The sequence below is a fragment of the Tympanuchus pallidicinctus genome, unplaced genomic scaffold, assembly GCF_026119805.1.
Source record: "Tympanuchus pallidicinctus isolate F22 unplaced genomic scaffold, pur_lepc_1.0 scaffold15, whole genome shotgun sequence".
NCBI classification, from domain to species: Eukaryota; Metazoa; Chordata; class Aves; order Galliformes; family Phasianidae; genus Tympanuchus; species Tympanuchus pallidicinctus.
In genome coordinates this window covers 15,239,951-15,256,642 of record NW_026294669.1, presented here as the reverse complement: position 1 = coordinate 15,256,642, position 16,692 = coordinate 15,239,951, and the positions used below count along the sequence as shown (strand labels likewise).

Genomic DNA, 16,692 nt, shown 5'->3' with positions numbered 1-16,692 from the left:
GAAAACAACTCTTTTGATTGGTAACAATGGTTGATCATTAACTCCTTTTGTAGCCTAAATTAATTACTTGGGGTTTTTTTTGGCTGTTTTCCTTTTTGTGCATGCGCAATATATTCTAACTTCTGAAAATTAAGTGTTAGAGTAGCTTGACTGAATACCTGCAACTGCATGTGCAACTGGAGATGTAAATTTCTTTAAGTAGTGGAGTCCTACTGGAAGAGGTAAACAAAGCAGTAGAAATGCCTACCTTGTGGTACTTGAAGCTGTTTGCTATCAGCAATGCGGCATGCTGGGGAAAAATTTGTGACATCTGGAGACTGAATAGTTACCTCATCTATTATCATTTCCACTTCAAAGCATATTTTTCTGTTATATACAGCTGACCTGTTTTCATCTCTGCTAACCAAAAAATCTTATTAACTGGGAGGCCAGTCTAGTTAATTTTGAAATAATGGAAAGCAGTCTGCCCTGTCCTACTCTTTGCATTTTGTTTGACTTCAATGGGTTTTACAACACGCACCTTCTGTGCTAGAAAATGCAATTAGTCCTCATTCAAAATCTTTTTTAAATCCAACTCTTTTCTGTTGAAGTTACCTCCACTTATGTGAAGTGTTGCAACTCAAAGTGAGAGATCGGAATCTGGATCTGTAAGAAGAGTACATTATTGTCTGATATATAAAGCATTTATGTTTGTCTTTTGCTCTGCTGTTACTTTTCAAGCTTTATATTGTTTTGTACTTCAGCGTGGTTGAACTGAAAAGGACTTTGCTTCAGAATGGTCTTTTTCATGTCCACGTATGTATATAAATCAGCGCATGATAGAAATTATCATGACTGTTCTTCAAAACTTACTTTTTTGCAGACTACCCAGTTAACTGTAACATGAAGCTGCCTTTCATTTGTGAGAAGAATAATGCCTCCTTGCTGGAGAAACACGATCCCAGTTACCGCCCAGTCACAGGAGGTTGCCCTAAGGGTTGGCTTCGATTTCGGAATAAGGTACAGAAATAATACAGTTCAGTGATCAGTACCTATCTTTTGGAGATCAGTAAGCTGGAGTGCCCTGCTAAAAGAGAAAATGAAGTATGTTTAGGAATGAACTGTGGGGCTGCTTTTGGAAACTATGTGCAGTGATTTAAAATCCCTCTAGTTCTCTGGTGCATGTGTAGAATTGCTGCTTCTTATTTTCAAAGCAGTAATTTCAGGATTTTCATTTTTCCTTCACCACATGGTGAAGTCCAAGAATTTTGGTTTTATTGTCTAATCTTGAGCTCTGCTTTTAAGAAAGAAAAGGATTAGAGAAGAAGAGGATAAGATTTCTGTGGCTGAAATATCTTGGTTCTCTTGATGAGTAATCATATGCAGCCAGCAAGCTGGCAGGCGTTCTGCTTCACAAGCCACGTTAGGGATTTCACTTGACTGGGAATTAGAAGAAGCTTTTTAATAAGGGACCAACCAGAAGTCAGAAGCTGTACTGTAGTAAATTTCAATTCTATGTTTCAAGATAGTCATTTGAAATCTTAGTGAGATTGTGATTCCTCTTTTGTGGCCTGCTGCTGTTCTCTGTACATAAAAAGGAGTGCACATCAAATCTGGCACGTTACACTGTGCCAAGGTTTGCCACTTTATATCAAATCATTGCAGAATATAGCTTTTGAGTTCCCAAGTTGTTTCTCTCACAATATAGTACATTACAATAAAAGAAACTTGGCCCAATCCAATTGATTTTCATGTATAGTTCTCTTTCTTAAAACGGTACATGATCATGATGTAGCTTATTAAAAATTGCTGAGTTCTGACCCTCAGTGAATGAGGGACAATTCATTGGTCACTTTTATATTTAGCTATTCTGTTAATATAATCAGGAGGGCATGCAGCTGATATCAGTCCCGTTTCTAAGAAAAAGTAATTACATTTAATTACATGACATGAAGTGAAATTTTAAGGTTGGTTTTCTTTTCAGTTACTTCTTAGGAAATCAGTAGCACAAAGAAAATTGTGTTTCTTTTGCAGTGCTTCCTAAAGATGAAATCCGAGTTCTTAACGTTTAATGCAGCTAATGAAAAGTGTGTAACTTTCGGAGGCTCTCTTCCATGCATCTCAAGTCAAGCTGAGCAAGGTATGGTGAGCTGGGGACACTTGTGAATATGCAACTTCTCTTCCAAACTCAGTGTAGTTCTGCTTAAGAGCTAGAGCGTAAAACGTCTTGCTTCTTAACAGAAGGAGGTGCACCAGGAGCATTGCAAAAATCCAAGATGAGATTAAAAATGCATTGTCTGTTGTTTGCTGTTCTAGAAACCTAAGATGGAAATATGGTCAGCAAGCATTTTAACTTAACCTGTTGTAAAAAAAAAAAGGATAAAAGATGAAAAACTCCCACGTTTTGGTTTGCAACTTAAAAATATAACTGACACTGTAGTCTTTGTACTTTAAAAGCCGTAGTTGTTGTTGTGTCCCATCACCAAACCCTCAATTGCAAAATCCACACATGTGGAATGAATGAAGGTGCTATCTTAAAGAAGCATGCCTCTTTCTGTGGGCTGCTTCAGTAGCCTTAGGAGGTAGCTAGTTCTGACATGTATATCTTCCATGGGTTTGTCTAGTTCAGAAAATAGGCCAAGGCCAGCCTGGCATTTGGCCAGGAGGTAAGACACGTCAGCAGTAGCTAATTACATAGCTTCAATTTGTTTTCCTAATCTAGACAAGCTCAGTGAATGCCTCTTGTGCCTGGGGGTTCACTGAAGGGCACTGTTTCATTCCAAAACGCTCAGTAAGAGGGGTCTGAGTTTTAAGATTTCCTTAGCTAATTTTTTTTTCCATTTAATCCTGGCTTCCTTTTCCAATCCTGCTTACTTTGATGGTGGTGTCAGCAAACTGCTAGAATCCAAGAAATGGTTCTGCTTTACGGGGTACGTCTCCATCTTTCTAGATGGGAGACATGACTTCCTCCATCAGTTTGGAGAGGGCAGCAGGAAGTTCTTCCACAGAGAGGCAATAAAAAATCTTGCAGACTGGTGGAAAAAACAGTTTCTGAATTTTTTTTAAGTGCAAAGATAGAAAGTACTGGATGCAAAGCCACGTTAAATACACTGCTTGCTCCTCATCTGAAGATGTGGAAGACAAATACAAATAGTCTGCTCTGTTCAGATAGAAGATAACACCCTGGGGTTGATTACGAAAGGAAGGGATGATGAGCATTTCAAAACCTTGAGGGTCTAGGAAAATGAAGCTAATAAAAATGGAGTTGCATTTCCTTATTAATGCAAAGTGTTTTTCAAGTGTTTGCTGCTGCTGTCTGAACCACAGGATATACATTTACGATTTTGTCCAACAGATTTTATAACATCCTTGCTTCCTCAAATGCCGAGAGATATTTGGATTGGTTTGCAGTTTTTGTTCAGCACAAGAGAAAACAAGTGGATAGATGAGAGCAGACTGTTGTATAGTAACTTTCACCCACTCCTGACAGGAAGACTGAGGAAAATTCCACTGGATGTAAGTTCTGGCTTTGGACTATTAGATTTCTCTGGACTATTGAGTAATGAAATTTTGAATATTGGTTGTATCAAAAGAGAAAAAAAAAAAGCCAAAAGAAACATAAATAAAAAAACAGATTGATTCCCCCAGATGGTGACTTCAATTTGCAGAGTGACTGACAGCAATGGAATTCTGTTTATTTGGACCCTTATTTGAATGATGTCTTCTCAGTTGAAATACAGAACACTGAAACGTAAAGGAAGAAAACCCAAACAACTGTTTAATGACTTGTCTGTAATTGCTATCTGTAATTTATAGACTATGTAAATATAATTATCAAAAAGATTATATCAATAGTTATTGGTTCACTTTAGAATGTATCTGTAAACCATCATACACTGGTATTTGGCTTGCTGTTCTACCATGATGAAGCATAAAAATGTAATGGATTCACACCCACAAACAAGATTTATTTTAAGCATTATTTTTTCAAGCGTTAATTTAATGTTCTTCCCCCATATCTAGCCTACAAATTCTTTTTGAGTCCAAGCACCTGGTAGTGTTTGTAAAGTAGGCAGGCTGTATTACACCACTCCTTTGAATGTTTTTAAACAAGTTTAGACAGATCATGTTCTCCTAGCCTTATGTTCTCTACACAGGTATGTTTATACCTTATTATAGTCTGATACGTGTATCTCTGGTTTTCAGCTTTTTGATGAAGAATTTAACAATCAGTGTGGTGTAATCCTCAATGATCCCAAGTCTCAGTATGTTGGAACATGGAATTTCACTGCTTGTGCTGACAGGCACTTCTTGGGTATATGCCAGCGTCCCATAGGTAAGTCTGGAGAGTCAAAATAAATTAGACCTAGAGCTTGCTGTTAAGATACGTGTGCCAGAAGACTTTTTAGTATGTGTAAACCATTGCATTTGAAGGGCAAGATGCTTATAGACTGTGAGCTGGTAAACTCTGGAAAAGCATAGTGTGAGCGGTGATTTGGGGAAATTTTTTTCAACTATTTAGAATTTTCCCTTTTCTTTTTCATTGCCCAGTTCAGAAGGTATCTGTTTTCTTGAGAGCCTCCGACTGTGTGGTTTCACTGAAATTATACTTAAGCATATTGTAGCTTTAACATTCTGTGGGCACTGATGCCACATACATGAAGGGCTGGAACAAGTGATTCTTTCTTCCTCTGTAAAACCGTGGCAGAATTGAAATTCTGGAAAAAATCTCACAATACTTCCATCCAACTTAAATATCTCTGCTTCTTAGCATTATCAGAATAAGAAGTATCATATACTCATGAAGCTCAGATCAGTATCCCAGAGCAAACCTTGCAAATCTGAACTTAGAATAATATTCTAATGCCGCAGTGTAGGTTGGTCGGCACCGTGTACTGGAACTGGATCAAACATATATACCTACTCTTGCATTAAATACTGCTATGGGCTAATATTCAGCATACTCACTTTTGAGTATATTCCTCTATGCAAATAATCCTCTTAAGTAACTTACATGCTACCTTCCTTTAAAAAAGAAAAGGGAAAATTGTGCAAAATGAACACCCAAGAAAATAACCACCTTCTTATTTCTCAAATAGGCTAAATGATTTATATCCCCACAAAAATATTTTTTATTTTTTCCAGTGACAAATACTTTAGAAATACCAAGTGTCCAAATTTAAAGCTTTGCTAGGCGAGTTGTTGTCATAGAAAATGAATTTTTATTGAAAAGGAAGTCGGTGATATATCTATGTAGATCAGTGTGTTGTCTGCCTGGGCTAACCAAAACATCTTGCACTTCCTCCTAGCCAGAACTGTAGGAGTTGTAATGAAAGCAGATTAGGGACTGCCAGGGTGCATATCTGTCCTGGTCCTTAAGAAGATTCAGTTTGGAATGTTGCAAGGACAGCTATGAGACCAATCCATGTTGCCTTGAGCTTTATCCTATAGGAAGAAAGATAACTTCCAGTTCCATGGAAGTCTTGGCACGATTGTGATTTGCACAGTTTCTTAAGATGCTGTATAATAAATGAATATAAGGATGTTGTAATTAAGAAATACACAAGGAAGTTAGGCTAAACAGGTTATCACACTAAACAAGAAAGGATGGAAAGCTTACCCCTGTCCAGGGCTCGCTGAGAAGACTCCAAGAGGAGCAATCTCCAAAAGAGATCCTTCCCCATTGGTAGTCAGCTCTTAAATGGGGTCTAAGAGTGGTGCAGCCAGGCTTCACCCCTTCCAGTAGTACAGGTGAATTGCCTTCACCTGTGCTCCCAGGGCTGAGTCATTGCTTGCCTCAGGTGGTCAATCAGAGGTTCAGGCTGTGATACAGATTCCCATTCAAATGCTCATAATCAGCAATTACTTATTTTCTCTTTCAGAAATGAAAATTTTCCCTACTAACTTGTTTCCACTTTGGATAGCCCTTGATATGTGATGACAGTTTTGGTTCCATGGTTCTTATTTGGAAGCTGTATATTAAGTGAAAGCATTTGGCAGCAGACACAAACAACATGTGAACAGTCTGTTTCAGGCTTGTCACTTCTATGGTTTATTGAAAGCTGTAAACAGTGCATAAATATCAGATTTCTATGATGTTTCTCTCAGTTCTTATGTTTTGAAAAATGGCCATGTCAGCCTATCAATTAGCCATTTTTATGCTATTATGAGTGTTTGAGTTTGTTTTTGTTTTTGTTTTTTTGTCTCAGTGAGCCTTTTTCTGCTTGACATACCTTCAGTGTCAGCCTTTTTCTGCCTTTTGGAGACTCAGCTTATTTTTGATTGTGTACCAATTTTGAGGGGCTACCAGCTTTGCATGCTTGAATTTACCACCCATAGAAATGTTTGCATCTTTTATTATCTGCAATTGCAACGCATCACTGAGCTGTCTGCCTTCAGTATGATGCTGATAACTGTGATAAGACTTAGTACTTAAAACACAAGCAGTGAGTCCTCCCTGTGCAAGGTAGGTTTTCTGTAATTAGTTCAGCGCGTGTGGAGACAAAATAAATTCTCCCTGTATCCATGGATGGCAATAAAGAACTCTGGGACTGTGTGGTACGCTGTGAGATCTGCACAGATGAGTTTTATGGCCCATTGGATTCACATACATACAAATCTATGGGCTCCATAGAAATGAATGGATCAGGTATAACAGTTGCTGTGTTGCAGCAGTGAGCAGTCATTTTTCCATTGCTGTATTTAACTAAAGTTACAAAAGATGTGGGCTTTTTTCCCTTCAGTAAATAAAATTTCTAACATTATTTAGCAGGTGTGTAAAAACAGATAGAAAAATGTGAAGCCAGATTGAAGGGGATTTAAAAATAGATGGGCTGAAAGTAACCCTTCCTGGATTCGTATGCGTTCTCTATCTGAAGTGTCAAAGGCATTTGCTCCTAATTAAAATCATGAGTATAGTCTGCTGCCTGGGAAAATATTTTATTTATTTATTTATGTATTTATTTATTTATTTATTTTGTCAGGGGGAATACAGAAAGGTTTTTCTGTTTGTTGCAGAGAAATGGGAATGTGTTTTATTGCTTAGCTCCCTGCTAACTGGATTTCTTGTTTTAGGTATAGGAGCTACTGATAACCAGACAGAGCAAGTTCTCAATGACACGTTTAGCTATCAAAATGTGCAATATAAAATAATTCTAAAGAATTTGACCTGGAATGATGCAATGGCTGCATGCATAAATCACAAGATGCAGCTGGTTAGCATCACAGATCAGTTCCAGCAGGCTTCTCTCGCTGTTCAGGCTGCCCTTCATGATTACCCACTGTGGATTGGACTCTTCAGCAGAGATGTAAGTTAAATTATCCCTTTGCATTGTGGCTTACGGTAGTTTTTAAAGTTGTATGAAATAGCAACAAGGATAAAGAAATGCAGAAATAAACGAGTTTGGGGAATAGCTTTTCATTTAGTGATAATCGACTGGAGGGTCTCAAGGTTAATGTTCTAAATCTTCAGTTCTCCAAGTTATGTAGTGAGTTGTTAGACTTCGCTGAATGGACTGATAAAGAGGAGACTTTCTTTTAAAAGATTATACGATGAAAGGATATGTTGTAGGTAGCAGCAACACAGGTTGTGGGATTACCTTTGTTTCTTTTGTTAACGAGTGAAATTGATACTGCCATTTAATATCATCACCACTGTTTACAGTACCACTGTAAAAAGACTCAAAATCAGCTTAAAAAGGAGAATCTAGAAGTGACAAAATCCAAAATGAATCATTGGACTCTTTTGGAGATATTTATTTAAACTTGGTCCATTATTTCATGTTATTTTTGTTAAGTTCTGCTTTATTGCTTTATGTTTATTATCCAGAGAACCTCCTGGAGATCTCTGTTGTGCACGTAGAGCTCCCTTAGCTGTTAACGCTATGAAATGGGTTGGACTTGATAACAGGGTTGTTTTTTTATTTTTATTTTTTTGTGTGTCCAACAGTTTTGTCTTGAGATAACTCCAAGAAAAAATGTTAAAAGTGGCTTGAAAAGTGCCTCACAATAAAGGCTGATCGTGTTCATTTGGCATCTATGCTGTTATGATATTTCCTGTGTCAGTAAAGGGCTACTGAATATTCTAGGCAAAGCAGGGGAAAAATAGAACCTAGGCTGTATGCTTCATGGAGAATAGTTTTTAAAAGGAAACAGGCATTTAATCTTGATGAAGAGACCAGAACAACTTACTTTCCCTCCTCTTTTGCATCTTTATCTGCAAGCGAAGATCAAATGATTCATTTTGCTGCGTACAGCTCAGACATGCAGTAGCTTTGCAATATTGCAACACTCTGTTGTTTGGGCACATGAAAAGAAATTCTAATGAAACTGGTCAACAGAGCTTGCTATTCCAGTGCTGGAATCTTACACACAAAAAAATACAAAGGAAATTAAATTACAAAGCATGAGGGGGATTTCCAGAACACTTTAAATGTAGGGTTCTTAAAGGATAGCATGATTGTTGCACATGTTCTTATTCCTCCTGCATCCTCCAGGGCAGAAACACATCTAATTTATTAAATCAGTGAAATACCTAATAGATTACTTTCAACTCACTGTGAAGAAAACTGAGACTGGGCCTTATGTTCAGATGTTATCAGTTTTCCAAGATAGGATAATTTTATCTGTCTGATTTACAGGTGCATATGATACAATTTGGACATCTCTTAGCCAGGCCTTTCTCCACAACATAGTTAAAATTAAAAAAATTCAACTAATTTATTTTCTTGCGATTGTGATTAAAATAATGATTAAAGTAACAATCAAGTTGTGAAATTAGTCAAACCATGAAGAATTCACAGCAAAGGTAGACACTGTGAGTGCCATCCATTCAGCACTTTCTGGGCAATGTAAATACTTCATTGTGTTTTCCGTACCTTATTATTATTATTATTATTATTATTATTATTATTATTATTATTATTATTATTATTTTTAAATAAGCTCATCCCTTTCACTTAACAATGTTAGGGTGGAAAACATTACGGCTGGTTGGATGGGAAACATGTAAGCTTCAGTCGCTGGTCTGAAGATGATGAAGAGACAAGCGAAGAGTGTGTGTATTTGGATACTGATGGCTTCTGGAAAACTTCTGACTGCTACTCTGAAAATCGAGGTGCTATTTGCTACTCATCAGAAAGTATGTATCTGAGCACAATACTTCCAAAAGCTGTTTTTACGGCTAAATATATTTGGAAATTGCAGATTATAACTTCAAAATTAAAACTTTTTTTTTTTATTGTGCTCTCTAAGGCAGACTTGTTTAAAATAGGGTTACATGCAGCCGTTGATCTTAATTCACAAGTTACTTACAAGTGAATTCAGCGTGAATGCTTTGGGCCACAGTGTAGCTTTTATACCATCAGCTGGTTGTACCAACTGCACTGTTTCCATCAGACTGTGGTATATTCACCTCTCCCACTTGCATATAGAAGATTCCGCTAGCTCTGTACTGTTAACATCTTGATATTGAGACCTCCAATATCTTAATATTGAGACCTCCAGAAATCTCTTATGTGACTGAATTCTATATAGAGACACATGGTTGCATTGAGGAGAAAGGCAGCAGGTAGATGCCAAACTAACATGTGTACATCAAAGTCTTCTGCTCACGTAAGCTGTTCTAAATATGTACATATTATAGCAGGACAGCTTTTGGGTGGGATATGTATGTAGCATGACCACTTTCCCAAAAATGAAAGGATCTCGGAGAGATTGTCACACATTTATTCCCTATGAACCGTTATATACTTCTGTTTGTTTAGGCAGAAAACACAGTTAAGCCATTGTTGTACATCCTGAGTCATAGCAATATACTTGGTGAGATGGCATTCCTAATTAATTGTTGCTCTCACTCAGCAGCTGCAAGAAGAATTATTCTCACCTACCCAGTATTAGATAAAGCCATAGAACTGGGATGTGTTGCCAGCTATGGCATCTATAACACTTACTGCCATTTTTGTTACATAAAGAAATAAACCACAAACAAGTACTTCACTGCCATGAAGAAACTGAGAAAAGTAATGTATTACACATTTAAGGGTGGCATTTCTATTTTTCATGCATGTTTGTGAATGCTGCCTGAAAACCGTTGTTTGTGAGATTAATTGTTAAAATAACATCATGTGCTGATTGTTCTCCTTTCCTTCCTTAGAGAAGAATGAAAAAGAACAAGTAACACAAGTTAAGTGCCCGCATAAGATTAAAAATACACCCTGGATATCATTTAGAAACAATTGTTACACTTTTATGATAACAAAAAATAGATGGCGAGAAATGAAGTCTCAAGAAGCTCATCATTTATGCAAGAAAATGAGTAAGTATTTATTCATACTATGGGTATTAAAGACATACCAGCTTAAGGGAGATGAGTTACAGATCTGAGTTGCTGTTTTAAAAGGACAGCAAACTCAGCAGTTAGGGAGGTTGCAGCACTTGGGAGCGTGTACCAGTGCTGCACTGCCTGATGCTGTTTGCGCTTGCACTGCTCTGATTAGAAATGTTTGTGAGGGAATTGGTTATGAATTACTGAATTCTGAGAGCTTTAATAAATTGAAAATGCCTGTTCTTTTTTATATAAAATCAGGAGATTTTAAGTAGTTTGAGTAAGTGTTATGCCCTTTGCAGCATTCTGGATTTTCAGTCACATCTCCTTTGTTTTTCATCTTCCTTCTTTTGTAGACCACAGTGAACAAAGTAAACAGGCTCAGAACAGTGCAGTTTGGGAAAGCACATGGTTTTTTCCTGTCTGCCCTGAATGAAGCAGATATTATAAAGCTTCCCTCTTATGTTAAATTATTTCTCCTGGCATGCATGTGCACGCTTCTTGCCACAAACTGATTTTTCACGATTTCAGTTCAGTCTTTTTTCTTGAGCAGTATTAAGATAAACATTATAAAGAACATTGTAAAAGACTGCTGACTTTTTTTATGTTCTACACAGACAGTTTTTACTACAAGAAACTCTGTGATAGTAAAACCCATAAAAATCTGCGGTGCTGAGTCATTCACCTGTCTAAACCAGCCTGAACCGAGGGAAGCACTGCTGATAACACCTTTGAGAATTCTTTTTCCCTCTCTTCGTTTGATTCTTTTGTCTTGCTTTTACACTGTTTTTGACCTATCTTAGTAATTATTAACAGTAGTGAAAAGGTAATTTATGTTGTAAACAAAAGGTGAATCTGTAAGAAAAGTAATGTGAAAAAAAATTTCAACAGACCCAGAAGCATTTGTTCTGAGTGTTCGAGATGAAGAAGAAAACAATTTTGTTACTGAGCAGCTTCATTCATTCAGTGGTTTGGCTGTGTGGGTCTGGCTGGGTGTCATTTACGACGATAGTGGTGAGTTCTATGTTTTCATTTTTTCTGTTTTTATAATAACTGGATTGAAAACAGTTTGCAGCATTAAGTGATTCTTGCGTGCTTCAGTATACAACCGAAGTCGCACTGAATGCAAACATACACTAATCATTTATCTTTGTATTTATCTTCCAGAAGAAAATAACTGGACAGGCTTTCTGTCTGAGTCATAATTAGATCCAGTATGTGCTGCCTTGTCTAGATTTGATTTCCCTGGAAAGCAGGATGTGGGCCTGGATGAGTAATGCTAACGTATTTAGCATTGTATACAGAAGTGATTTACATTAATTTACAGCACAGCTGATTTTTTTCAAAGTGAATATCTGCTAATGTCCTTAAAAGCTAAACGGCATTTGTACACATAGTGCCAATGTTTTGATAAGTACTCGATATTTTCCACAGATAAATTTCTGAAGTGGTATGATGAAACTCATCTGACTTACAATAACTGGAGGCTGGGAAGACCGATCATAAAGAAGAACAGCTTTTTTGCTGGTGTAAATCTTGATGGTTTCTGGGATATTTATAATTATTCTCAGAGTTGGCAAGCTCATCACTATAATGTGTACAGTATTCTCGCCTGCAAAATTGAAAGGGGTAAGTGGTGGAGTGTTGGATGAGGGTCATAATTTAAGTCCTGGTCCTGCAGCACCTCCTGCGTATACAAACACAAGGCTTTGGTTTTGTTCCCACTGAAACACATAGCACAGCAGTCATGGGCTCTTGAGAGCATAGAACCAGTCTGTGCCTAACTGCTGTGATATTCTGATCAGAACGAATGTGTTTGCTGCACTCTACCATCAACTGCTCACGGTGTTCAGAATACTGGAAGATAGCTTACATGTTGTAAGTGGCTTGAATTAAACAATCTGACTCTTGAATTGCATTGTTAACGCTGGATTTTAATACTTCCATGTGTTCCTAGTCATGTGACTGAAATGCACAGTATTTCTTCTTTTTCTTTGAAATAGGACCCCAGCAGCACAAGCCTCCACTGCCTGAGTTTATTCCACATGGAGACACAACATACAGAATCCTTCAGAAAAAGTTAACGTGGTATGATGCAGTCAGAGAATGCAAACAAAATATGAGTGATTTAGCAAGTGTACACAGTGAATCACAGCAGTTATTTCTAGAAGACATTGTTAAGCAGGATGGCTATCCACTGTGGCTTGGGTTGTCCATTCACGATGTAAGTATGTACTTCTGGTAACCTCAGTAACAGAGTTTGTAAATAATTCTCTACACGGAACATGAAATATTTTCTTCTGAATTTGTGGAAGCTCTGTTTTTCTGTAATGTGTGTTGAAGTATATTAAGTTGCCATGTATGTAGACACACTAGTGCTAGTTCTGAATCTTTGAGAATTGAAAACAATGCAATCAATTGGGCAAAGATTTATGGAGCCTGTTTAGTGCAGGTCATGACTGGCTCTTTGAGGCTCTCCAGGAAGTTGTGCATCTCTTCTCCCAGTAGGCAGCTACAGATCTTATTCCATCTCTGTTTTATCCTTGCAGTGGGAATGTGTGTTCTCCGCCCTGCTTCCTGTACTGCTCCCTAGGGCTGCCTCTAGAACTGGTAGTGGGAGGTAGTTGGCAGGGAGAGCAGAAGCATGACTTCCACATGTACCCTTGCTGTCTTGCCCCTCTTTTGGTCTTGAATGAATCCCTCCACTTCTCACAAATCTGTCTTCATTATTTAGGGTTTTCAACAGTGTATCTGAAGTGTGAGCTGATGTTGCAAACGGATCCTGAGCCAACCAGCTCTACTTACTGCAGCCCAGCAGTTAGCAAGCCTAGTAATGTTTGTATCAAGGAAGATAGGCTGCTCAACGAAATAGCAAGACTTATTACGATGTTCCCCACAGAATAATACAGGCACACTAGAAGTTTAAACTTAAAAAGATACCATATTTTTTCAGTTAGCAGAAGCAGCTAGGACTTCCGTGTTAAGAATTGGTTGGAAAATGCTGTTTTACACATTTATGCAGTAAGGATAGAGAGAGTGAGACACTTGTATTTTTATTGAACTATTGCTACATGACTTACTAATGACTGACAAACATTAAACCACAACTGTATGCAGCAGCTTTAAAGTTGTAGTTTTTTTTTTTTTCTTTACTTAGGGAAGTAAAGCTAATTTTGAATGGTCAGATGGAAGCAGTTTTGACTATTATCCATGGGAACTAGAAAACTCAAATACAACTGAGAACTGTGTTCTGTTGGATACTAAAGGATCATGGAACCGTGCAAAATGTACAAGTGTTGCTGAAGGAGCCATTTGCTATAGCTTTTCAAATGGTAAGTGCAATGTTTTAAAATATTTTCTGCAGCTGTCTTATGCATTGTCTCTTTACATGCCTTAGAGCTGCAAGACCATGTTGGGTTACTTCTTTAAGAATTTTCTATCAGGGATGATGGATCGCTTTTAAATATATGACAGAGATTTATTCTCTCCATTCTACTGAAAAAAATCCTGGTCATCTCTTGGTCATCTGTGATGTATCAACTCTTATGTATCTTTTCTGAATCAAAGTCTGTATAATACACACTTCAAACTTTGAAACACCCTATAAGGCAAGAAAAAAGATGGTTCCCAAGTCTTTGGGACTTGTCTCGTGTTCGTTTTCAAGTAAATTCATCTACTGCACATGAAGAAGGAAGGTATTCTAATTGAATCGTGGATGATGGTAGGACAAGTAGTTCTTGTAGATATTTACTTTCGTGATACTGCAGAAAAGAAACTGCACAAACTCCTCTGGGAGAAGTAATTCCAATATCTTTATCTTTCCAGAGAAACAATCAGAGCAAAACCAAGTGAGCCAAGCCTCAGGATGCTCACAGCTCAGTGGAGAACTACCATGGATACAGTATAAGGATCACTGTTATGCATTCAACATGGCTTTCTACAATTTTTCAGTATATAATGTGGAAGATGCTATGAAAGTCTGCAAGAAACTGAGTATGTTTAGACTCTTACCACATTACAACCTATAAGTAGTCCTCTGTACCAAAGAATTAAAAAGCAAAACTAAAGAACCTATATTAGACTTCAGATTTTCAGCTCTATTTAATTTAGGAAAAACAATAGCTAGTTTTAGGTTTGAATATCTCAATAAGATTCTTGGCACATGGAGATCTGCAAAGGAAAATCAGATGCTCATTGACAGAAGATTTAGAAATTTCAGGTTAAATGTTTGGAGAAAAACACTGTATTTCTATACAAATAAGTTTATTTGAAATAAAGTTACTGCTGTTAGCAGTTAGCAGTGTTTTTTGTTGAAGGCTTTCATTAGCTACTTTCAAAGATATCCCTATCAAACAGTCCAGAGCACATACATTGTAGGTATTATTTTTTTTTTAATTAGGGCACATGATATCTCTGAAAGTATTAATTCTCTGTCAAATGAAAGGATTTTCTCACCTCTATGGGGACTGTATTGCAAATGATAATTTTAAGCAGCCTCGTGTGCAGAATCTTTGAACTTCTTACGTTAGAAGCTAGTGACTGTCATAATGTTTTGTCATTGTATGATGTGAAGTTAAACTCACTAGGTAGAGGAAGAAGTGCTAATAGACCCAGTCCTGAATGCAGTGTTCTATTCAGTTCTGCCTGGCCTACTGATTGAAAAAGAAAGTAATCTTTCTCTAAATTAAGATTCTGGCTTGTATTTGCATATACTGGTAAAGAATGGGCACGCTCTGAGCCTGCCCGCGTTGTAGCTTTTCCCTCTCCTTACTCCTTAACTGCTGTAACACTGTATATGAAAATCTGAGGTACAGTGGGGGATTGATTTAGAAATTAACATCCCTCAGCAAAATGCTGAACAGTTCTTGCAAATGCTGAGCTTTTGTTCAAGTAAATTCTAAAAAAGGGCTTATCACTTGGACAAGACTAGTAATTCTGAATCAGGGACGTATCTTTTGGTATCTTCCATATTAGTATTCCACAGCTGCAGTAAGTTTACACCATTTTATTTTATGTGACCTGCCAGAATAACCAGTCACCTGAAATTGTCTTGCATAACATTACGCTGTATTTCAGGAAAGGGGAATGTCTGTCTTCATTCTGCTAGTTACTTCAAATTAATGTTGTAAGCAAGCCTTTTCCTATTATATTTGTTCCTGCAGAAAATTTCATGCACAATTCTAACCATTTTTCTATTCCCCCTTAGGTCCTTCAGCAGCCCTTCTGACCATAGGGGATGCTGAGGAAAATGCATTTGTGAGTGAACATATAAAGAAAAATGATCTAATTACTAGGAAAGTATGGCTTGGACTGACTCAGAGCTCTAAGGGTAAGAAGTAGCAATCATTATGACTGTTCCATGTAGTAAATAAAAAAAATGCATAAATCCTCAAATAGTTGTATAATATTGGTAGCCCATGCTAACTCCTGCCTGAGGTTGGCATTCCTCATTGAGCAGTGCAGAGCAATCTGGACTTCTCCATATATTAAATCTCTTCCTGCTGCACATTTGAGATAATTAGGAATAAGTGACATTGATCTTCTTTGATAATGTCATCGATACTGATGGTGATGTCATTTCTGTCCAAACACATCAGATCCTAAGGATCTGGAGGAGAGATGTGGGTAAAAGTGACGTTTGTATTTATTGCTTTTAATATATGGGATATATATTGTCAGCTCTGTTTCTTTTAGCAGCATAAAGAAATCAGCAGTTTGTGAGCTACCTTAGTGTAATATTAGAGAACATTTTGGTGACCTAACTAATCAAATTTTTCTCAACAGGTCAGTCCCTGCACTGGCTTGATGGCTCAGCAGTTAATTACGCCAACTGGGATAACAGAACTGCAGAACTCAGTGAAAAATGCAGTGTGATCGTGTCCACAACTGGCAAGTGGTCCAAAGTTGACTGCAGTCGTAGTCAAAGCAGAGTGGTTTGTAAAGCTCCTTTAGGTATGGGAACACCGATTTTAGCAGATGTTAAACGTTTCAGTGACTATATTCAGGATTTTCTTTTTTTTTTTTGCTGGGGGATGCCTTTTTTAAGTAACTAGAAGTGCAATTCATGAAAGAACCTTTCAATAACTGCTTGAAGCAAGAGCCTTCTGTGACTGTCCTGCCTAAAATTATATTCACCTAAGACAATATAATGAGAAACCAGGGGACAAATTTTCTAGAAATTTGCTTCTCCATGCTTCCGCTGTTCATTCAAAGGAGAGAATTGAAATTTCCACTTAAAAGGCGGCATAGAGTAGTTGCAGCAAACTAGTAGGGTGTTTTTGACCTCCACAGGTCCATTCCAACATATCACAATTAGGAAACTAACAACTGAATTATTAAAAATAAAGAGATACTAATTTATACTGGAAACAAACTTCCAGTTAATGAAA

At 37.4% G+C, this 16,692-nt stretch overlaps 1 protein-coding gene across 4 annotated transcripts in view; it reads left to right on the top strand.

Moving 5' to 3' along the window:
- LY75 (lymphocyte antigen 75) overlaps positions 1-16,692 on the top strand; it is a 56,422-nt gene that overhangs the window by 36,962 nt on the left and 2,768 nt on the right. For all 4 annotated transcript variants that reach the window (XM_052675459.1, XM_052675460.1, XM_052675456.1 and 1 more), the window contains 14 exons: positions 863-999; positions 2,014-2,119; positions 3,335-3,495; positions 4,186-4,315; positions 7,054-7,286; positions 8,950-9,118; positions 10,133-10,294; positions 11,195-11,317; positions 11,738-11,932; positions 12,307-12,527; positions 13,461-13,635; positions 14,129-14,296; positions 15,510-15,632; positions 16,088-16,255. In XM_052675459.1, the coding sequence (XP_052531419.1) occupies positions 863-999; positions 2,014-2,119; positions 3,335-3,495; positions 4,186-4,315; positions 7,054-7,286; positions 8,950-9,118; positions 10,133-10,294; positions 11,195-11,317; positions 11,738-11,932; positions 12,307-12,527; positions 13,461-13,635; positions 14,129-14,296; positions 15,510-15,632; positions 16,088-16,255 (2,271 nt within the window). The remainder of the gene's footprint in view (positions 1-862; positions 1,000-2,013; positions 2,120-3,334; positions 3,496-4,185; positions 4,316-7,053; positions 7,287-8,949; positions 9,119-10,132; positions 10,295-11,194; positions 11,318-11,737; positions 11,933-12,306; positions 12,528-13,460; positions 13,636-14,128; positions 14,297-15,509; positions 15,633-16,087; positions 16,256-16,692) is intronic.